Source organism: Jaculus jaculus, chromosome 3 (genome assembly GCF_020740685.1).
Source record: "Jaculus jaculus isolate mJacJac1 chromosome 3, mJacJac1.mat.Y.cur, whole genome shotgun sequence".
Lineage (NCBI taxonomy): Eukaryota > Metazoa > Chordata > Mammalia > Rodentia > Dipodidae > Jaculus > Jaculus jaculus.
Genome location: NC_059104.1, coordinates 132,919,079 through 132,936,063, shown reverse-complemented (window position 1 = coordinate 132,936,063; position 16,985 = coordinate 132,919,079). Strand labels below are relative to the sequence as shown.

The 16,985-nt window shown below is 49.0% G+C and overlaps 2 protein-coding genes across 4 annotated transcripts in view; one reads left to right on the top strand and one right to left on the bottom strand.

Moving 5' to 3' along the window:
- Positions 1 to 12,562, top strand: part of Fam189a1 (family with sequence similarity 189 member A1) — a 455,203-nt gene extending 442,641 nt beyond the window's left edge. Inside the window, exons 8-10 of the mRNA XM_012948679.2 lie at positions 3,488 to 3,563; positions 7,047 to 7,274; positions 9,210 to 12,562. Of these exons, the coding sequence (XP_012804133.2) occupies positions 3,488 to 3,563; positions 7,047 to 7,274; positions 9,210 to 9,526 (621 nt within the window). The 3' untranslated portion in view covers positions 9,527 to 12,562. The remainder of the gene's footprint in view (positions 1 to 3,487; positions 3,564 to 7,046; positions 7,275 to 9,209) is intronic.
- Positions 12,563 to 13,819: 1,257 nt separating this feature from the next.
- The window catches only part of Apba2 (amyloid beta precursor protein binding family A member 2), a 279,036-nt gene continuing 275,870 nt past the window's right edge, over positions 13,820 to 16,985 (bottom strand). For all 3 annotated transcript variants that reach the window (XM_004658137.3, XM_004658136.3, XM_045144913.1), the window contains one exon: positions 13,820 to 15,178. In XM_004658137.3, coding sequence (XP_004658194.2) covers positions 15,107 to 15,178 — 72 coding nt within the window. In that variant the 3' untranslated portion in view covers positions 13,820 to 15,106. The remainder of the gene's footprint in view (positions 15,179 to 16,985) is intronic.

Below are 16,985 nucleotides of genomic sequence, written 5' to 3'. Positions count from 1 at the left end.
CAGCCTCCCAAATGTCTGAGACTGTGGGTGCATACTCCATGCCTCTCTGGGAGGATACTTTTAAGGCCCTTGACTGAGGATGTTCATTTGAACCTACTCCCTTCCATGGGTCAGTCACACATGCTCTCCCTTCTGGTTAAGCTGATGATGCCATTTCTTTCCCGGGACCCAGGTTGTACTCCTTGGCAAGGTCACAAGACATGAATTTCCTTCTATAGCAATCAATCAATTTATTGAGAATTGACCAATGTGATATTCCCATGTAGATGACAAGCTTATACACCAGGAACAACTGGGCCATACTCCTCAGAATATAAAACCATGACTTGAACAGAACTCACTCCCTAAGGGAACGAACACCCTGAGGTGCTGACAGTGCAGGGACACATAGCCTTCTTTGGGGCTTCAGGAGAAGAGTGAGTCTGGCCATCTGGATAGGCCTAGAGCACATGTGGTGCAGGGAAGGTCATCCAGGCTGGGGGCATAGCATGTGCAAAGGCAGAGGCAGGATGGCCAGAGGCTGGTTTATGGGCTCACCAAATCAGCCTTAATAAAATACAGACTTCATGACTTTGCATATCAGACTGATGGTGCTTTTGATGAGCTTAGTGTCTAGGTTGATGGAACCCAGAGGTATTTGAGGCATTGTAACTGATGCACAGAGAAGAGAAGCCTGGCATGGGACTTAGAGGTGGACACAACAGTGTCACCAACCCTGGGTCTTACAAAATCATCATTTGTTCACAAGAAATGATGTCTGCATTTTAAAATTGGTGAGCGATGTGTCTTCAAAGGTTGCCTTGCGCAGGTAACTCTCATTCTCTACAATAGCTGATCATTGCCCCCAAGTAGCAGTTTTCTAAAGCCCTGGTAACTTGATGCATGGCCTTATCCAGGAGTGAGAAACACATTGCAGAAATATGCAGACGTTCCATTCAGTGTTCACCACCAAGCTTTCTAACCAGGAGATGGGGGAGAGTGCAGCTGATGTGCCTGAATGCCAACTGATGGTTCAGTTACAGTGACAGGCCACAATAGCATCCAGGAGAATGAGAAAGTCCCAGGTTAAAGAAGTTGCACACACTTTAGAGCGCCTCCAGGGAGCTATGCACTTAGCTTCACCTTCTGCCAGGCCTCCTGTCCTCTTCTCTCCACATCATAGATCTCCTTCCTCTGCACTCTCTTCTACCAGTATAGTTCATGGACAATGCTGCATGAACTGAATGGCTGTTCTCCTTGCTGCTTTCGTGTGGCAAAGTGGCTTCTGACATCAAAGATGGACAGATTCAAATTAAGCCCCAGCACTGCTTGGGAGAGGTGACAGATGTGCTCCAGTAGCGGCTCCCCTCTCCAAACCACATTTCCAGGCTCCGGGGTCTGGGGAGCCACAGGGAAGTGATTGATGCTTCTGCAAAATAGGAAATGAATCCAATTTCCTCCTGACCTTGTCCCTCTGTGTATTGTATTTCTCTTGTTTTATTTATATTGCTTTATTACCAGAGCTTTTTTTCAAGCACCAAGTTTCAAAGTTTCCTCTCACCTCCATATATATAGATAGGTATATAAGGAGAGATTAGATATGGGGAGAGAATTATAGAATGAAATAGCCCTTTAGGCAATTGTTCCTTTTCTGTGATTTAGTGGAAGATTCTTGGCAGGCATTTCCAAAATTGGTTATCGGCATGTAGTGATTACAGTGGGGGAAAGAAAGGTGAGTGTCGATGCTGAGGGTATGTGAATTCTCTTCACCCAGTTCTCTCCCCTGCAGTATTAAAGAGCTTAGGAAGGAAAAATAGCCTGCCCAGTGTCATTCTACAGCAAGAATGTGTGCTGAAAGAGGCAGCTCTCCTCCCTGATCTCTACTTGCTTTGGCCCTTCCCAGCTCCTCAGCCACTGGGAGTAGCTGGCACCCTTTGTGTTGGTGCCACAGCTGGCGCTACCTGCCCTAGCTCCAGCCCAGTTTGCAGAGGAATATCAGCTATCTGATTGAAGTGGCAGGGGATGCAGGAGGTAGAAATGTAATTACCTGAGCTGGAATCAGACCAAGCCGCAGGGACCCCACCTCACCTTCCCCAGCCTCCTCCAGAGCTCATTATTCGCAAGTGTCCCCAAAGCAATTCTAAAATAACACAAGGAGTCAGAAATTGTTTCCTGAGCTGGTGTAGGAATGCAAGCAGTGCCACTGTGGTGTATAGGTAGTACACATCCTGGGATGCCCAGAAGCTGAGATAGAAGAGCTCTGTGTCCATCAGGGTGGAAACCACCACATAGGATGGGCAGCGTGAGGGCTGGGGGGAGACCAGAGGCCTGCTCTTTCCCCCTTCTACTCCCTGAGGCCTCTCAGGGCAGGAGTCAGTGCAAGAGGAAAATGGCGAAAGCCAGTGACTACTGAACTTGTGATAAGCTCTCTGTAACTGACTCCCTTAAGGCAGGATGGTACTAATTGCATGCCATCACTGTTGGACTGGGTGGCTGGCACTCAGATGGGCACACCACCCGGTGCAGACCTGGACCCTGAACTGGTGCTCAGGCAAAGAGGTCTGCCTAAGGAGCCTTCTCTCCACTCCCTCTTCAAGAGACGAAAGGGATGAAGAACACAAGCGAGCCGAGACCCTAGGAGCTCTTGGCCTGTGAGCAGTTAGCCAGTGCCATTCTGTGTCCCAGCTATGCTGGTATGAGCCACATCAGGTATCATGATCATCGTCCCATGACTTTATTCTCCCTGGATGCAAGGGGAGAGTGGGTAGAAGGGGTTGAAAGTGAAGGCAGGGGCTGTCCTACACCCCACAGGGACACTGGAAGATCTTCTTGTCCTTTCAGGGTCCCAGGAAGTGCCCAATAATGGAAGGTGGGTAGGCTCAAGGTGTACTCAGGGCCTTGAGAGGTACTCTGTGTACAAAATTCAGAGATAGGCTTTGACCCTGGCAATGGTGCCTTCAGTTTCTACACCCCACCTCATACGTTTAGGGGCGAATATTGGCAATAAAGTATATAGCTCCATCTTCCTGCTGCATGAACCATACAGCCAGCATGTGCAGTGGTTCCTTCGTCTCCGCAAGGGAATCACTCCAGGATGTCCCTGGAGTGTCCCAGGCTTCATATATAAAGTGTAATGGTGTTTGTATAGAGCCTACACACATCCTCTCTTCACTTTAAACCTCCTCTAGATTACTTATGACACCTTACAAGGTGACCTCACATAGACTCACCACACTGAAAAATTCCACTGTTCATTGAATCTAGGGAGTAAGGGTACCAGGAGTGGGAATATTACTGGAGAATCCAGGCAATGAGAGTACTGGGGGTGGCAGTGTTACTGGAGAATCCAAGAAATGGGGGTGCTGGGGGTGGCTGTATTATGGGGGTTCCAGGGTGGTAATGTTACTGGAGAATCCAGGAAATTAGGTACCAGGGTGGTAGTGTTACTGGAGGCTGTGTTGTGCTCCTGAGCCCCAGTGACCTTGATACTTTATGTTTCATACTATAGGTTCTAAGTGTTGATCACCAGGTAGCTGAAACCAGTTCTGGGGATCCAAATACTGCTGCTGACTTTAGCACACCAGGTAATCTTACCTCTCTTGGAATTGAAAGCCACCTTTGTATATTTCAAGGATGTCTCTTCTTTCTTCTCTCCTTGCTACTTCCGTCTCTGCATTTCTGACTCCATAGCAGGCGGCCTTTGCTGCAGTCTCTCCTGTTAAGTCCCATGTAAATTCTCCACATTCTTCCCTAACCTGCTTCCAGTAAGCCAGTATTTTTTAAAATATTTTTTATTTCTTTATTAGAGAGGGAGGGAAGACAGAGAGTATGGGCATTCCAGGGCATTCTGAACTCCAGATACATGTACCACTTTGTGCAACTGGCTCCATATGGGTACCAGGGAATTGAACCTGGATCATCAGGCTTGGCAGCAAATTCCCTTAACCGCTGAGCAATCTCTCCAGCTCTGAGCCAGTATTTCTAGAAGACCTCACACGTTCCCTGGTATGGGCTCTGTCTGCCTCTCCCAGTACCCTTTCTTCCTCACTTAAGCATATGAATTTAAGAGCTACTCAATTTGGAATACATCCTGCCAAGAACAAAAGTGCAACAGTAAGACAATCCCTAGCTCCAATGGTTTGACTTAGGATTTTTCTTTTCTTTTTGACTTTACAATGGTGGAAAAGCAATATGCTATTCAGTATAAACTGTGCTTTGAATTTTAAATTTTGATCTTTTCAATAAATTGCCTGAGATATTCAGTATGTGATTATGAAAGAGAACTTGTGTTAGAGAGCTCTACTCAACTATAGGCTGAGGTACACTCTCTCAGTACATTCAAGACAAGTGAGGTTGAGGTGTGATGACTTTCCCAGTTCCGAAGGTCACAGTGATGCAGTCATTGGAATGTAACAACATTAAGTCATGAGCATACATTCTAGGATAACACATTCTAGGCTTCTCCCTAAGGAGCTAAGCTGAACTAGGAGGCTTCTGAGGGTGAGGCTGGGTGGAGGGCAAGTTAGATGTGGTGTGCTTGACAGCACTGAGAGGCCAGTGTGAAAGGTCAGACTCCCAAGCACAGATTAGGAGCTCCTGTGGTACTCAAGCCAGGCTGGGGGTGGGTGGGTCATCTGAGGCATCAGGGAAACAGAGGGCCCTTAGAGGCTGAGTGAGAAGCTGGGCATTTCTAAAGACCTATTGGAGACCTCATCTAGGCTCAATGGGACAGGCTGTTTGGAGACTAAAGTCAGACAACATGATCTCTATGAAGGACCATGACTACAGTCCCAGCACTCCCTGGCCCCAACACAGAGGTAACATCTTAAAGAAGCAGGAAAAAGCCATCTTTCAGGGAAGCTCCTTCTGAGAGCATCAGGTCTCTGCAATTAGGAGATTCTCAAGTGATTGTACCCTTCCCTTAGTCCTTCCAAAGTGCCACCAAAAGCTGTCCTTGCACTGGTGTGCCATGACCGCCCCCAGGCTGGCTCCAGTGTAAAGAGTATCTCAGTCCCCATCAGAGTTTGGGCCCTACTGCTGCCAGCCATGCAGTCCCTACAGATTGTATGTTCTTGAAGAAAAAGTGATTGGAAAGGTGGAGGTGACAACTGCTGGGGCCCCTCTATGTTCATGACTCAAGGGCAGGCAGAGTTGGACAGTGGGACCTGGGGTAATTCTTGTCAGAAACTCAGCAGGGCTCAACCTTCTTTGCTGCCCAGGACCTGATCAATGAACTCTGGAGTTAACCCAAGAACCAGGGGTGCTTCCAGCATCCAGACTCCTAGTGGAGGTACCCACAGTTAAGGGGTCAGGAGTGACTGGTTTGTATCAAGAGAGGCTCACAGGCCAGCATGCTTAACTTCTGAAACAACACCTCTTATCAGATAATTACTGCACTACAGTGAGGTTAGGTCAATGGTTTTGCTTGTGTCTATTTAGCGGGCAGAGGGGTCATTGTTTGAGGTAGGGTCTCACTCTAGCCGGGGCTGAGCTGGAATTCACTATATAGTCTCGGGCTGACCTCGAACTCACAATGATCCTCCTGAGTGCTGGGATTAAAGGCGTGAGCCCCCATGTCCAGCTGTTTAATTTTTGTTCCAGTGGATCCACTGTTTCAGGTCATTTCCTGCTTTTTTCCCTTAGTCAGATACCTGGCAGGAAAGGGCTGAAGAGTGCTTAGTGGTAGAGCACTTGCCTGGAGTATGTGAGGCCCTAGATTCACTCTCTAATACTAGGAAAAGAAAAACTCAGTTGGACAGAATTATATGAGTATTTCTGGATTGCTCTTCAGTCCCCTAAATCTACATGTCCTTATGCCAATGCCACATTGTGTTCATGACAGCAGCTCTGGAGTGAGCCACAACCTGCCCACAGCAAGCCTTCAAATCCATGAGCAAAATGTGCATCCATTCGCTGGGAACACCTTGGATTTCTTTCATCCCTACTTTAGAACTTCCAGGATACAAATCTTGTCCATGTTTTGTTAGGTATGCAGCTACCTTTGCTGCCTGTGAGAACCCCAAGCCCAAGAATGTTCAAGTCCTTTATATAAAATGGCACAGTATTTGCATCGAACCTATGCACATCCTCCTGCACACTCCTAAGTCATCTCTAGGTAACTTACCAAGCCAAGGTAAATGTTTGGTGGCTATTCAACTATGTGGTTTAGGCACAAGAAAGCAAAGTCTATATATGTTCAGCACAAACACAAATTTTTAAAAAATGTTCGTTATCTTGGGCTGGAGAGATTGCTCAGTAGTTAAGGCACTTGCTTGCAAAGCCTAACAACCCAGGTTGGATTCCTCAGGACCCACATAAGCCAGGTGCACACAGGTGCATGCATCTAGAGTTCATTTATAGCAACTGGAAGCCCTGGTGCTCACTCTCTCCTCCCTTCTCCCTCTCTCTCACCTAAAAAAAAAAAGGTTATCATCTAGTGGTTTAATCCATGGATGTGGATGGAACCAAAAGATACAGAGAGCTGACAATATACTTAAATATTTCATTTTCTTCAGAGAAGTTGTAAACAGTATTATACCATGGATTTCTGTTTCTGGGTGTTCATTGTCAATGTGACGGGCCATGTGATGCAAATGTGTCAATCCTGTGTGCTTATCTTTCACCTTGCTACCTTGCTTTATTTACTTGTAAGTTGTATAATTTTTTTGTAATTTTTATCAGCCTGCCACTTTAGGGCAGGTGTTCTTCAGAATCCTTGCCCAGCAAGGATCCTGATGGCCAAAGCATCTGATCACTGGCTTCATACACCCATGGAGTAGAAAGATCTAAGCTTTTCCATTCTCTCCTGGGGTTGATTCTTGAGAGAGAAGCTGGTTCCCCAGGCTTTCAACCCATTCAGTAGTGCTTGGCAATCTGGCTCAACGTTTGCATTTTCTTAACACTTTGGCTTCTGCCAATGGAGATCCTAACCTCATCACAACAGGGACCTTTTCACATCCATAATGTGGATGTGAAAGAACTGTGCAGAGGTTAGGATATGGAGGGCTATCCTTATATCAGGGTTACTTAATGGCCATTTATTCTTATATTGTGCCCATTTAATGCAGTACCTGCCAGTACCACAAGCCTCCCAACGTCAGAGGGTACCACCTCACTGGGTCAGAGTCACTCATCCCCCGAAGGCACTCTGGGCAACCCACCATCTGTGCCACCTACCACAGGCTCCCACCACGTGTCCCCAGAGACTACAAGTGTGAACACACAGGCAAGACCAAATCTTGGACGTATGGCCCGCTCTGCCAGTGACCCCACTTCCTGTGCATCCAACGAGGCAGGTATGGCTGAATAAATCCAACTGTGTCCCCAACTTGCAAGGCAAGTGAGCTCTGACAGTAAAGGTCCAGCCCTGGGAGCCTGGGAATATGCCCTGAATATATGATGCTCTTGAGTTGTGAGGAGGGGTGGCCTTAGACCCCCGTTTTCTTCCCACTGAGGTGCCACTCTGGTAAGAGAGGAAAGACGCAAGAACTTATGGGGCGGTCAGCAGCTATGAGCACTGAACCCATGCCAGGGCCCAGGAGGTGAGGGTCGCGTCAGGACAGTTAACCACAGGTAAAGACCATTGGTAGAGATGGTTACCCTTCTGCTTGAAGTCTGAGTGAGACCTCAGGGTGTTTGGGGAAGTGCTCCACGGTGCCCTTATCCACCAGCTGTATTCAGTCTGGAGTATGTGTGGGATTCCCCTATGTGGCTGACAGTAGATAATATCCTGGGCTATAAGATCCCTGTAGCCACCAGCACAGGAATGCACATGTCACATCAGCTTCCGCAAGAATCTTGTTGCCCTGAGGCTGGAGAGCGCACACTCCATTCTTGCTATTATGGGGCCATAAGTGAAGGGTGTTCCCAGGACAACTACTGGGCTCAAGCTTGCTTTTCCTTGTCTGTCTAAAATATTACTGAGCCTCAGGCCAGGCAGGTCTTCATGGTTCCATCAATAATGCCTCCTTCCCTTTTCTGTGGTCATTATGCTCTTCTGGCTAAGGTGCAGAGTCACACCTGGCCTTTTGCAGCCAGGACCTGGAGACAAGAGAGGTGCTATCTTCTTAAACGTTGGCACCCACTTGTCATGAAGCAGGACATGTCTGGTAGTCTTTTTCTATCACCTTTATATCCAGCAATGTGACTTGTTATCCAGGAATGTAGTTTCCAACTTGGTGTAGTTACATCAGAGGCTATAACTAACAACATACAGCTACCTAGTTCACTTTTCTTTCTTTCTTTCTTTCTTTCTTTCTTTCTTTCTTTCTTTCTTTCTTTCTTTCTTCCTTCCTTCCTTCCTTCCTTCCTTCCTTTCTTCTTTCCTTTTTTTTTATTTTGAGAAAGCTTCTCCTTATGCAGCCCAGAGTGATCTCAAATTGATGATCCTCCTTCCTCAGCCTCCTGTGTGCTGGGATTGCAGGCTTATGCCAGCACACTTAGCTTTATTTTTACTGATATTAACTAAATGATATTTTAATAGGGGGATTCATTAGCCCTGTCTATGAAGGGTTTTTTTTTTTCATTTTTTCAAGTTTAATTTTTGAGCTTGCTTGTTACTCTCACAAAGACCCCAGAACACATTAGCCAGAATGTCTACTTCTGTGACTTAAAACAGGTTGAGCAAGCTGGGTTCTGATGTGGTTCTTGGTGAACCATGCTTGGCCCACTGCATAGAGCTGCATGTCTGATGAGTAAGTGTGTGTTCTAGGGCTGATGAGGAGTAGCCATCTTCCCTGTGAAGAGCCAGATCATGCCCAAGACCCAGCCAGAGGGCAGTGGGGGCAGAACTCTGGGTGGAGGCATGGGAGAGGATGTTTCATTGTCTGCCTGCCACTCCAGTTATAGTTTTCAGACAGACACTGTCTCTAGTTATTCCAATTCTGCCCCAGCAAGCCATCAGAGCCAGAGTGACAAAGGTAATGGAGCTCGGGAAGGCTGAGGAGATTAGCTCAGGAATTCTCACAGGAAGGCCAGTCCCCACCCTGCATTCTTCCTTTTCTCCCCAGCCAGCCTCTCACTCAAGGTTGACATGAACTCCACTCAAGGCTGACAGGGGATGGAGGGACACAGGAACCCAGGGCATACCCCATGCCAGTTCCAAAACAGAAATCCCAGCAAGCTTGTCCTCAGTATGCTTTTATTTGCATAAATATATAATTTTACCACTGCCTTTGGTTTGCTTTGGCTTCCGGCTATTTTCAAATCCCGTCTTTCCCTTTGACTTTCAGTCTTCATGTCACGCTCTACCATGGCTGCCTGTCAGCACCACCTCTCACCCCCTGGGAACCCAGATACCCAAAAACTGGACCAACAGACCAAGCCAGAGGCCTTAGAGACTGTTTCCAAGATGCGGCCACACTCTGTAGTGGACAGCAAGGCCTATGCAGACACCAGGGTTTTGGTGGCCAAGTTTTTAGAACACTCGCACAGTACCCTCCCTCCTGAGGTACGACACGTGGTGGGCGCCATCCGCTCAGCAGTCACCTCCGAGGAGCCCCAGGTGGAGGAGGCTATCTTTGGTGCTGGTGTCCTAGACCAGCTATGAAGCAGCCACAGGCCTGGATGCGGACACTGTGAGGATGGACCTGGTGCCATGCACAGCCTGGTCCTGCTGGAAGCTGTCATGCTTGGTGCAGAGAGGACTTTGGCCTGGTTGGCAGAGAACAAACAGGACACCCAGGAGGCTCTCCGGTGGCTCATGCGGGAAATCGTTCGTTATTCCTTCTCCTGAGGCAGATCCCGTCAGTTGTCTCGGGCATTGTGTTTCTCACCTGGTTTCTCATGTCCTTAGTGAACTCTGCTTTGGTCAGGGATGGGCCGCTTTGGACTGACGAGCCTGACAGGAATATCAGTCCAGCATCACACAGCACTCATGGACATCAAGACAGCACATATCTTCTGAGTCAGGAGAAGGATTCTTCTCCACGTCCAATTTAGTGTGTTGAAATGCATGCAGAATGACAGCAAGGAATGGGTCATTTCCCATATGGCTTTTATCACTCTGCAATGAAACTTTAGGCAAATTTGGACCTATTATTTCCTTTAAAAGGAAATGCATAATGTTAGCACCGCCTGGGCCCAACTTTTTGCCCTCTGGGCCATTGTGTAAACAAATACACAAAGGAGATATCCACGGTGGCCCAGCCACCCCCTCCAAGTAGGCAAGCGTTGCCTGTTTGAGGAGCCCACCATGTCCTTGTCTCCCGGGCCTCATGGCTATGCGCCTGTTCATGGGCTGCTGTTCCCACCACCTCCCCAGGTTCCTCTCCCACCAAAGTCTCCCATCCTTTAACTAGAGCAGACACAGATAACTGGTGATTTGTCTTGTAACAATATGCACCTGTCTGGAGGCCCTGGGGGAGGGTTCCCTTGTCAATGACCTCACCTGATTGACCTGGGTGGGTCAAAGTGTAGAAAAAGAGGCCGTTATCTCCAGCAGTGTGCACCCTCTGCTAAGGCCTCTCATGGCCCAGAGTTGTCCTCCCCTACCCAGGTGGTAGCAAGCACATCTGTATTAGAGGAGCAGATTGTCAGTCATTTATTTCTGTGAGAATTCCCATCGCTTTGAACAAGCAGAAGCAGGAAAGTCCAGCTTGGGCACCACTGGGGTGCCTTTGGACAGCGTGAGCTTCTCTTTCCTGTCTGCCCCAACCTTGATTTTCTGGCAACAGCAGCAGCAGCAACCACTTTCCAACTATGGCTGTACAGCAACATTGCCTGCAAGAACTTTATGCACTGATGGAAACGCTCATGCCAGCGCCATCCAAAACAGCAGCCACTAGTATATGAGGTTTCTGAGCACATGGGTGGTGGCCCATGGACCCCAATCTAGGCAAAGCACTCGAGAGCCTATGAACAGTGCCAGATGTGGGCTAAATTGTACCCTCTGTTGTTTGGTGCCCAGTTTGTGAGCTCAGGCACTTCTTCCCTCTGTTCTGTGCGGCCTGTGCCTGTCATTCATCCATTTCTCCCCTCATCCCAGCCCCTGCAGGCAATGTACTGAGGAACTCTGTCTGTTTGGGAATTGGTGGGTTCCAGCCCACACACAGTGAAGTCAGTGGTCAGCCGCCAATGCCTTGATGGCTTTACTCATGCTGTAGGTTGTTGCCTTCCTGAGGTTAGAGAGCTGAAAAGTATAAATCAGGCTTTTTGATGACAACCTTGCCTTTCCCACATGAGACATACTCGAGATGAATTTATGAGCACTTTATTCAGACTATAAAATGGGAAATCTATTCTCTAATTTTTCTCAAGTGAGGACTTTAGAAGTCCCCCAAAGCAAGTCCCTTTGTAGGTAGAGTTAACTAATGGTTTTTTGAAATAGCCTCCCCTGAGCTTCTCAGAACAAAGCTAGCAGAACAAAGCACTTACACCCCCAGGCCTGGGCCTGGGCCTGGGAGTCAGAAATTTTCATCACCTCAGGAGCGAGATGGAGAGAGGTGGCTACCAGCTGCTTGAAGGGCCCATGCAGTGTCTTTGAGCTGAGCCCTAGGCTAGGTGTCACTTGCAGGTCTCAGGCCAAGATGCAACCCCAGGGAGGCTGAAACTCACTGCGCCCCCACTTGGATTCATTGTACATACAGGGTGAGCGGGTGGTGCTCTGTAGCCTTCATTCATCCTTTCTGCAGCTGGCCCTGGACTTATCTGCCATGTGTCTCCCTCAGGTGCAGGCTGGCACTGCCACCTGGAAACCTTTCTTTGTCCCAAAAGGAAGTGGTACCACTCTGGCTTAGTTCCGTGCTTGCTCTCCTAACAGTTCTAGCTTACAGATAAATAAACCCAGCATACTTTTGGCACTGGGGTACAGGCTGCACCTAGAGCAAGGCTGTTAGGGTTGATGGGCCCTCCCTGGTGGATCTCAGGGCCCCTGGTAGCCCATGTGGACACTAGGAAGGCCCAAACTCCAGGCTTCCAGGAAAGGTTACCAGAAAGGAAGGGCCACCAATGTATTGTCAACTTGACTTGTCCTCTCTGGGTCCCCTTAATCTTGATTCAGTGGTGTCCTGGTACCAGGAGGTCCAGCAGCAGGCTACACCTCAGACAGTATACAGGCTCCCAGCTAAGAACAAAGCTGGCTTCCCCATTTCACTTGCACACAGCCTTCCTCCTGCTGCCTGTGCTGGTATCTGAATAGGTATGACAGTGACCGTTGCAGAGACAACTCCCCCGTTCGAATTTGTCCAGGTCTTGGGTGGGCCCCAAAGAAGGATAGCACCTGCTAGGATGTCATTCTTTGATCCCAGCTTGTGGGGCATGAAGGTACTGACATGGGCAAGCTGGGCCCCAACTCTACTACATCTAAGGTGAGGGGCCTTATTGGCAAGGACAATAGTTTCCTTGAATGGGAGGTGATGATACAAATTAAATAGTTGCAACAAACCCTGAACCAGAAAGCTTATTTCAGATGTTCCTTCTCTTCCCCTCTGCTACCAACTCACAGATGCTGCTAAGGCAGAGTTTATAGGAAATTGTTTTCATGCCACCAGAGACCTGTTTGTACAACTCAAAAGGTTGTATTTATTTAATGTACCTCAAGGTGTTTTAATAATGATCAGTGTTTTAATAAAAAGTATTTCTGGTCTCTGTGTCTCTGAGGTCTAACAAGGACCAAGGCAGGCTGAGGGCCATATGTACCACTAGCCAAGAGCAGAATATTGGGGGGACTGGATTTCAGAGAGTGAGAGGCAATCCCAACTGCCACCAGACAGCTGAACACCAGGAACTGAGGCAAGAAGATAGTCCCTGATGTGCACATGTCCTTCCCACACAGACCACAGCTACCCCTCCATGGATATGACACACAGGGGCTTCTGAGAGTGCAAATGAATAGTTCTGTATTCCATTTAGGTCTCATAAAAATCTGTGCCATTTGGTGGGAGTCGTGCCCCCATATCATCTGCTAGGCCTAGGCTTCTCCCTGGATCCTGGGCGTGTGCTAGTCCAGAACATGCAGGGCCATTCCCCTTTGTTCCCAATTCTACCTTGTGGACTCTTCTTTTCATACCCTGGGATGAGGGCCAGCTAGCACTGTTCTTTGTTTCTTGACAAAGTGAGGACTTTTTGCTTTTAGTGCATCAGCATGTTTGGGGAAGTCAATGACAGACAGGGCAGGAGTTGCTCCTGGATTGAGCCACCGAATAGGCTGGGGACAGATCAGCGGAGAACTGGAGTTCACAGTGAAAGTATTTCTCATGGGCCCTGTTGGCTAGGGTAGAGGTGAAGTAAGCACTCAGCCTCCAGGCCTCTTGGTGGCCAGGCAGTTCCCATCAACACTGGCCATGACAGCTCCTAGTCAGCGGCTCAGGGCAGAAGGGCACAGAAAGCTGTGGTGGGCCAGAGATGGGTCCTGATGGGCCTCCCTATTCCTGGGGATACCAGGACTGTGGCCACTGAGAAAGGTACATGATGGAAGAGCGACTTGTTAACATGCTAGACAGGCTACAAAGGAGCCCAAAGGGGCAGCAAGAGTCCCCGGGTGTGAGGGGGCAACTTCCTGTCACAAACACACATCTCCTGAAGTGACAAATCTGAGAAGCCCAAGGTGCCCTTGCTCCCTTACTTAGTCTGGTCTATAGCCACAAGTCTTCCCTGCAACAGATGAGTGACAACCCAAAACAGGCCCATGACCTGTTGCCACCACTGACCCTTCCAACCACTGCCTGACGCCCAGTAACCTTAGCACCTACCCTTTGACCTCCTGAGTGAGAGCTGCCAAGGTCCCAGATCAGGAAAGGTTACTGTCACCACAAGGCCGACACACAGAGCCATTCCCGGCGTGTGGAACAAAGAGGCCCAAGGGGTACGCGCTGCTCAGGTGACAAATAAGCCACACGAGGACTTTGCATCATGACTTCAGGTTTATTAGCAATATGCACGAAGTCTTCCTAGGGTCAGCTGCATGCAACACACAGGCTCCTCCTCGAGGACAGTAACCTGAAAGCTTTAGTTACTGAGTGGTAAGGCTTCTTAAGTCACAGTGTATTCTCCAAGGCCTGAGCCAAAGAAAAAGACTTCCAGACAAAATGACGTCAGCTAACATTGATCTCTAATGAGCTGAGCCAGCCGCTGTGCTCCGTGGTCTACACACGCTAACACTGCTCACAGCAGGCAGGCACCTTGCTTGCCAAATAATTTGCACTCCTGGCTGGTCCCTGCACGAATGGCAGAAGTGGGGTTTTCTGGCATGGGCTTGCTTGTTTGGGGACAGCATGTGTGTGGCTGTGTGCGTGTAAATAGATTTTAAATAGGGACAGTCTCCTGTGCTGCTGTCCTTGGTTCTTGGCACAATGTTTCCTGTGGAGAGCCCTGTGATGGAGAAAGGGTCAGGGGGAGGCGAAGATGCCCAGGGAAGTTCACAGTCATGGAGGACCCACAGAACAGGTTACGACAGGAGAAGCAGGTGTGGTCATGTGTCGTCGGAAAACCCTAAACATCTGAAGAACGGCTTGTAATGTCAAAGTCCAAATGGTAATATTTTCTAAATAAATATGGAGTTTTCACATTGTGACCATAATCTTTTATTTAACTCAGGAGTATCTCCTTTCTGTGTAAATACTTACAGTTAATCACATGTTCCCAAACTGGGCACAAGCCCCTTCCGGGAGCCAGGCTGCCCATGCTCCCACACAGGTGGAGGCAGAACTGGCCATGTGGGCCTGTTGTGGGGGCCTGTAGAACCTCAGATGCCCAGCCAAAGGGTAGAAGATGATTTTCCACTGCCCAGAAGCTGCAATCCACAGAGGACTCCCTTCATGGACACTCAGGCAGATACCACATCCATGCTGCACAGCCTCAGGTAGGAAGGACACACTGCACCACACAGAGCTACCCATGTGAGCACCCTTCATCAGCCGTGGTGAGAATGTGGCAGAACACTGGAATGTTTTTATGAAGGACTGTTGTTCCTGTGACTCTCCTTTGATAAAGACATACCCTTTTGGGGGGGGGGAGGAAAAAAGAAAGAGAAAAGGAAAAAAGAACTAGGTGACGAGGGCACATCCTTCAGGGGAGTCAGTGTCTTTAGTTGGGCTGTGGGGTCAAGGGTCAGGGCTTTGTCCTGGCTTCCGGCTCCTCTGGGCCCAGGTGGGTTAGCCTGGTATCCCCGCTCCATGGCAAGGCAGGTGGGCTAGATGTACAGTGGGGTCTCCTGGCCCGTGAGGAGCCTGAACATGGCGGCAGGCATGGTCTTCATGTGGATCTGCAAACAGAGGTAGGAGGCTGAGCTGCCTGTCCCACAGCGTGCAGTCAGTGAGAACAAACAGTAGACACCCAGTCCCCTGAGAGCCTCTCCCGTAAGCACGGCAGAAGCCCAGTCACCCTCAGCAGCACCCCCCACCCCTTTGCCCTTCCTATCTCTGCCTGAACTGAGCACACAACAAGCAAAGCATGGGATTGTTGGAGAGCTGTGGGAAGCAGGAGTGTTCTGGAAGGAAGATACCAAGCCCCAGGAAGGAAGTAGGAGGCAAACTCCATTTCTGCATCACCCACTCCCTTAGTTCACTGCCTCACGCTGTGGAACACAGGACTGGGCTGTGCTCAGGTCCCTCTCCAGCTTGCTTCTCAGGGAGAAGCTTCCGGGGTGGCAGCTGTGCCCCAGGCTATCATGGCCTATCATGGCCCAGGCAAGCAGGCCGCAGCCCTGGTCTGCACAGCTCACACAGGTCAACTCTGCAGATAGGGTTTTCCCTCTCACCCCATAAAGATTTGTTTGTTTGCTTCTTCCTCACCCAGGATGACCTTTCCCCTCAGAAAACACATTCTAGGTAATTTCTGGAACAGATTACTCCCCCACCCTCCAGCTTCTCAAAACTTCAAGCCTTGTACATCAGTGACTCGTTTTCCAAATGTACTGAGATGGGTAGAAAATTCCGGCACATACTTCAAACTGTATAGCCAGGCCACACAGGCTGAGAGAGTCCCGCCACGCTGGGCCTGGTGGGAGAACTCTGGACATCGAGTCAGCCGGGGCTGGGGAGTGTGTGCTCTTGTGCTCCACGCCTGCTCCTTTGCAGCACTCTTTAGGCCGATCATTCCCAGGAGGACAGCCATTCCTGAGTATCTACTTAGGAAAAGTGGATTTTCCTTTCTTGGAAGCTATTTATAAAATGGCTTTTCCTGGCCTCTCTTTCTCCAGAGAGCCACCCTCTGTCACCACCACTATCTAGGGAAATGTGCCTCCTCACCTGACCCCAGAACCTTCACAGAGTGTTGAGTGTCCACTGTGCAAGAGCTATTCTCTAAGGCACATGGGCCAGAACTCCCTAAGTAAACGAAAACTCACACTCTCACCTCACAGGAAAAAGTCTACTTTCTCCACATGATCGCCAGAGGGAGCTCAGCATATGGCTCAGAGTCTGTGGGTCCACAGAATCCAACCTCTGTTCCAGCTGACTTCCAAATAGCCTTCTCCACAGGCGTTACTCCACCTCTGCCCCCCTCAGTCTCTAGTAGACGCCCACACCTTGTTTGCCCCACTCAGTGTAACCACCTTTCACACCTGCCACTCACAAATTCATGCCCATGCCCCCACACTCACATACCTACATTCATACACATATATGTTCACATGGGTATGTCACAAACACATCCTTACCACCCAAACATTCATATGCACAATAACACCCACACTCCTATACTCACAGAAGTGCGCACACACACACATAAGCACACATACACTCTACCCATCACCCACATTCTCTCACCTTCCCTCCCACACACTTATCCCCATTGTCATACACATATTCTTACACACACACACACACACACGCACGCACACACACACACCCCACATCTTCCTGCGCATTTACCGCCTCTCTCACACATATTCTTTCACACACACACACGTTCCTGCATAGTCACCCCCTCTCAGAGTCATTCACATAGCCTCACACACTCTTCTGCACACACGAACCACATTTAGATGGGTAAATTCCTTTTTGAACAACGTGGCATTGCTCACAGTAGCCTGCTCCATGTTCTTAATGGTGCTGTTTAATGGAGTGCTT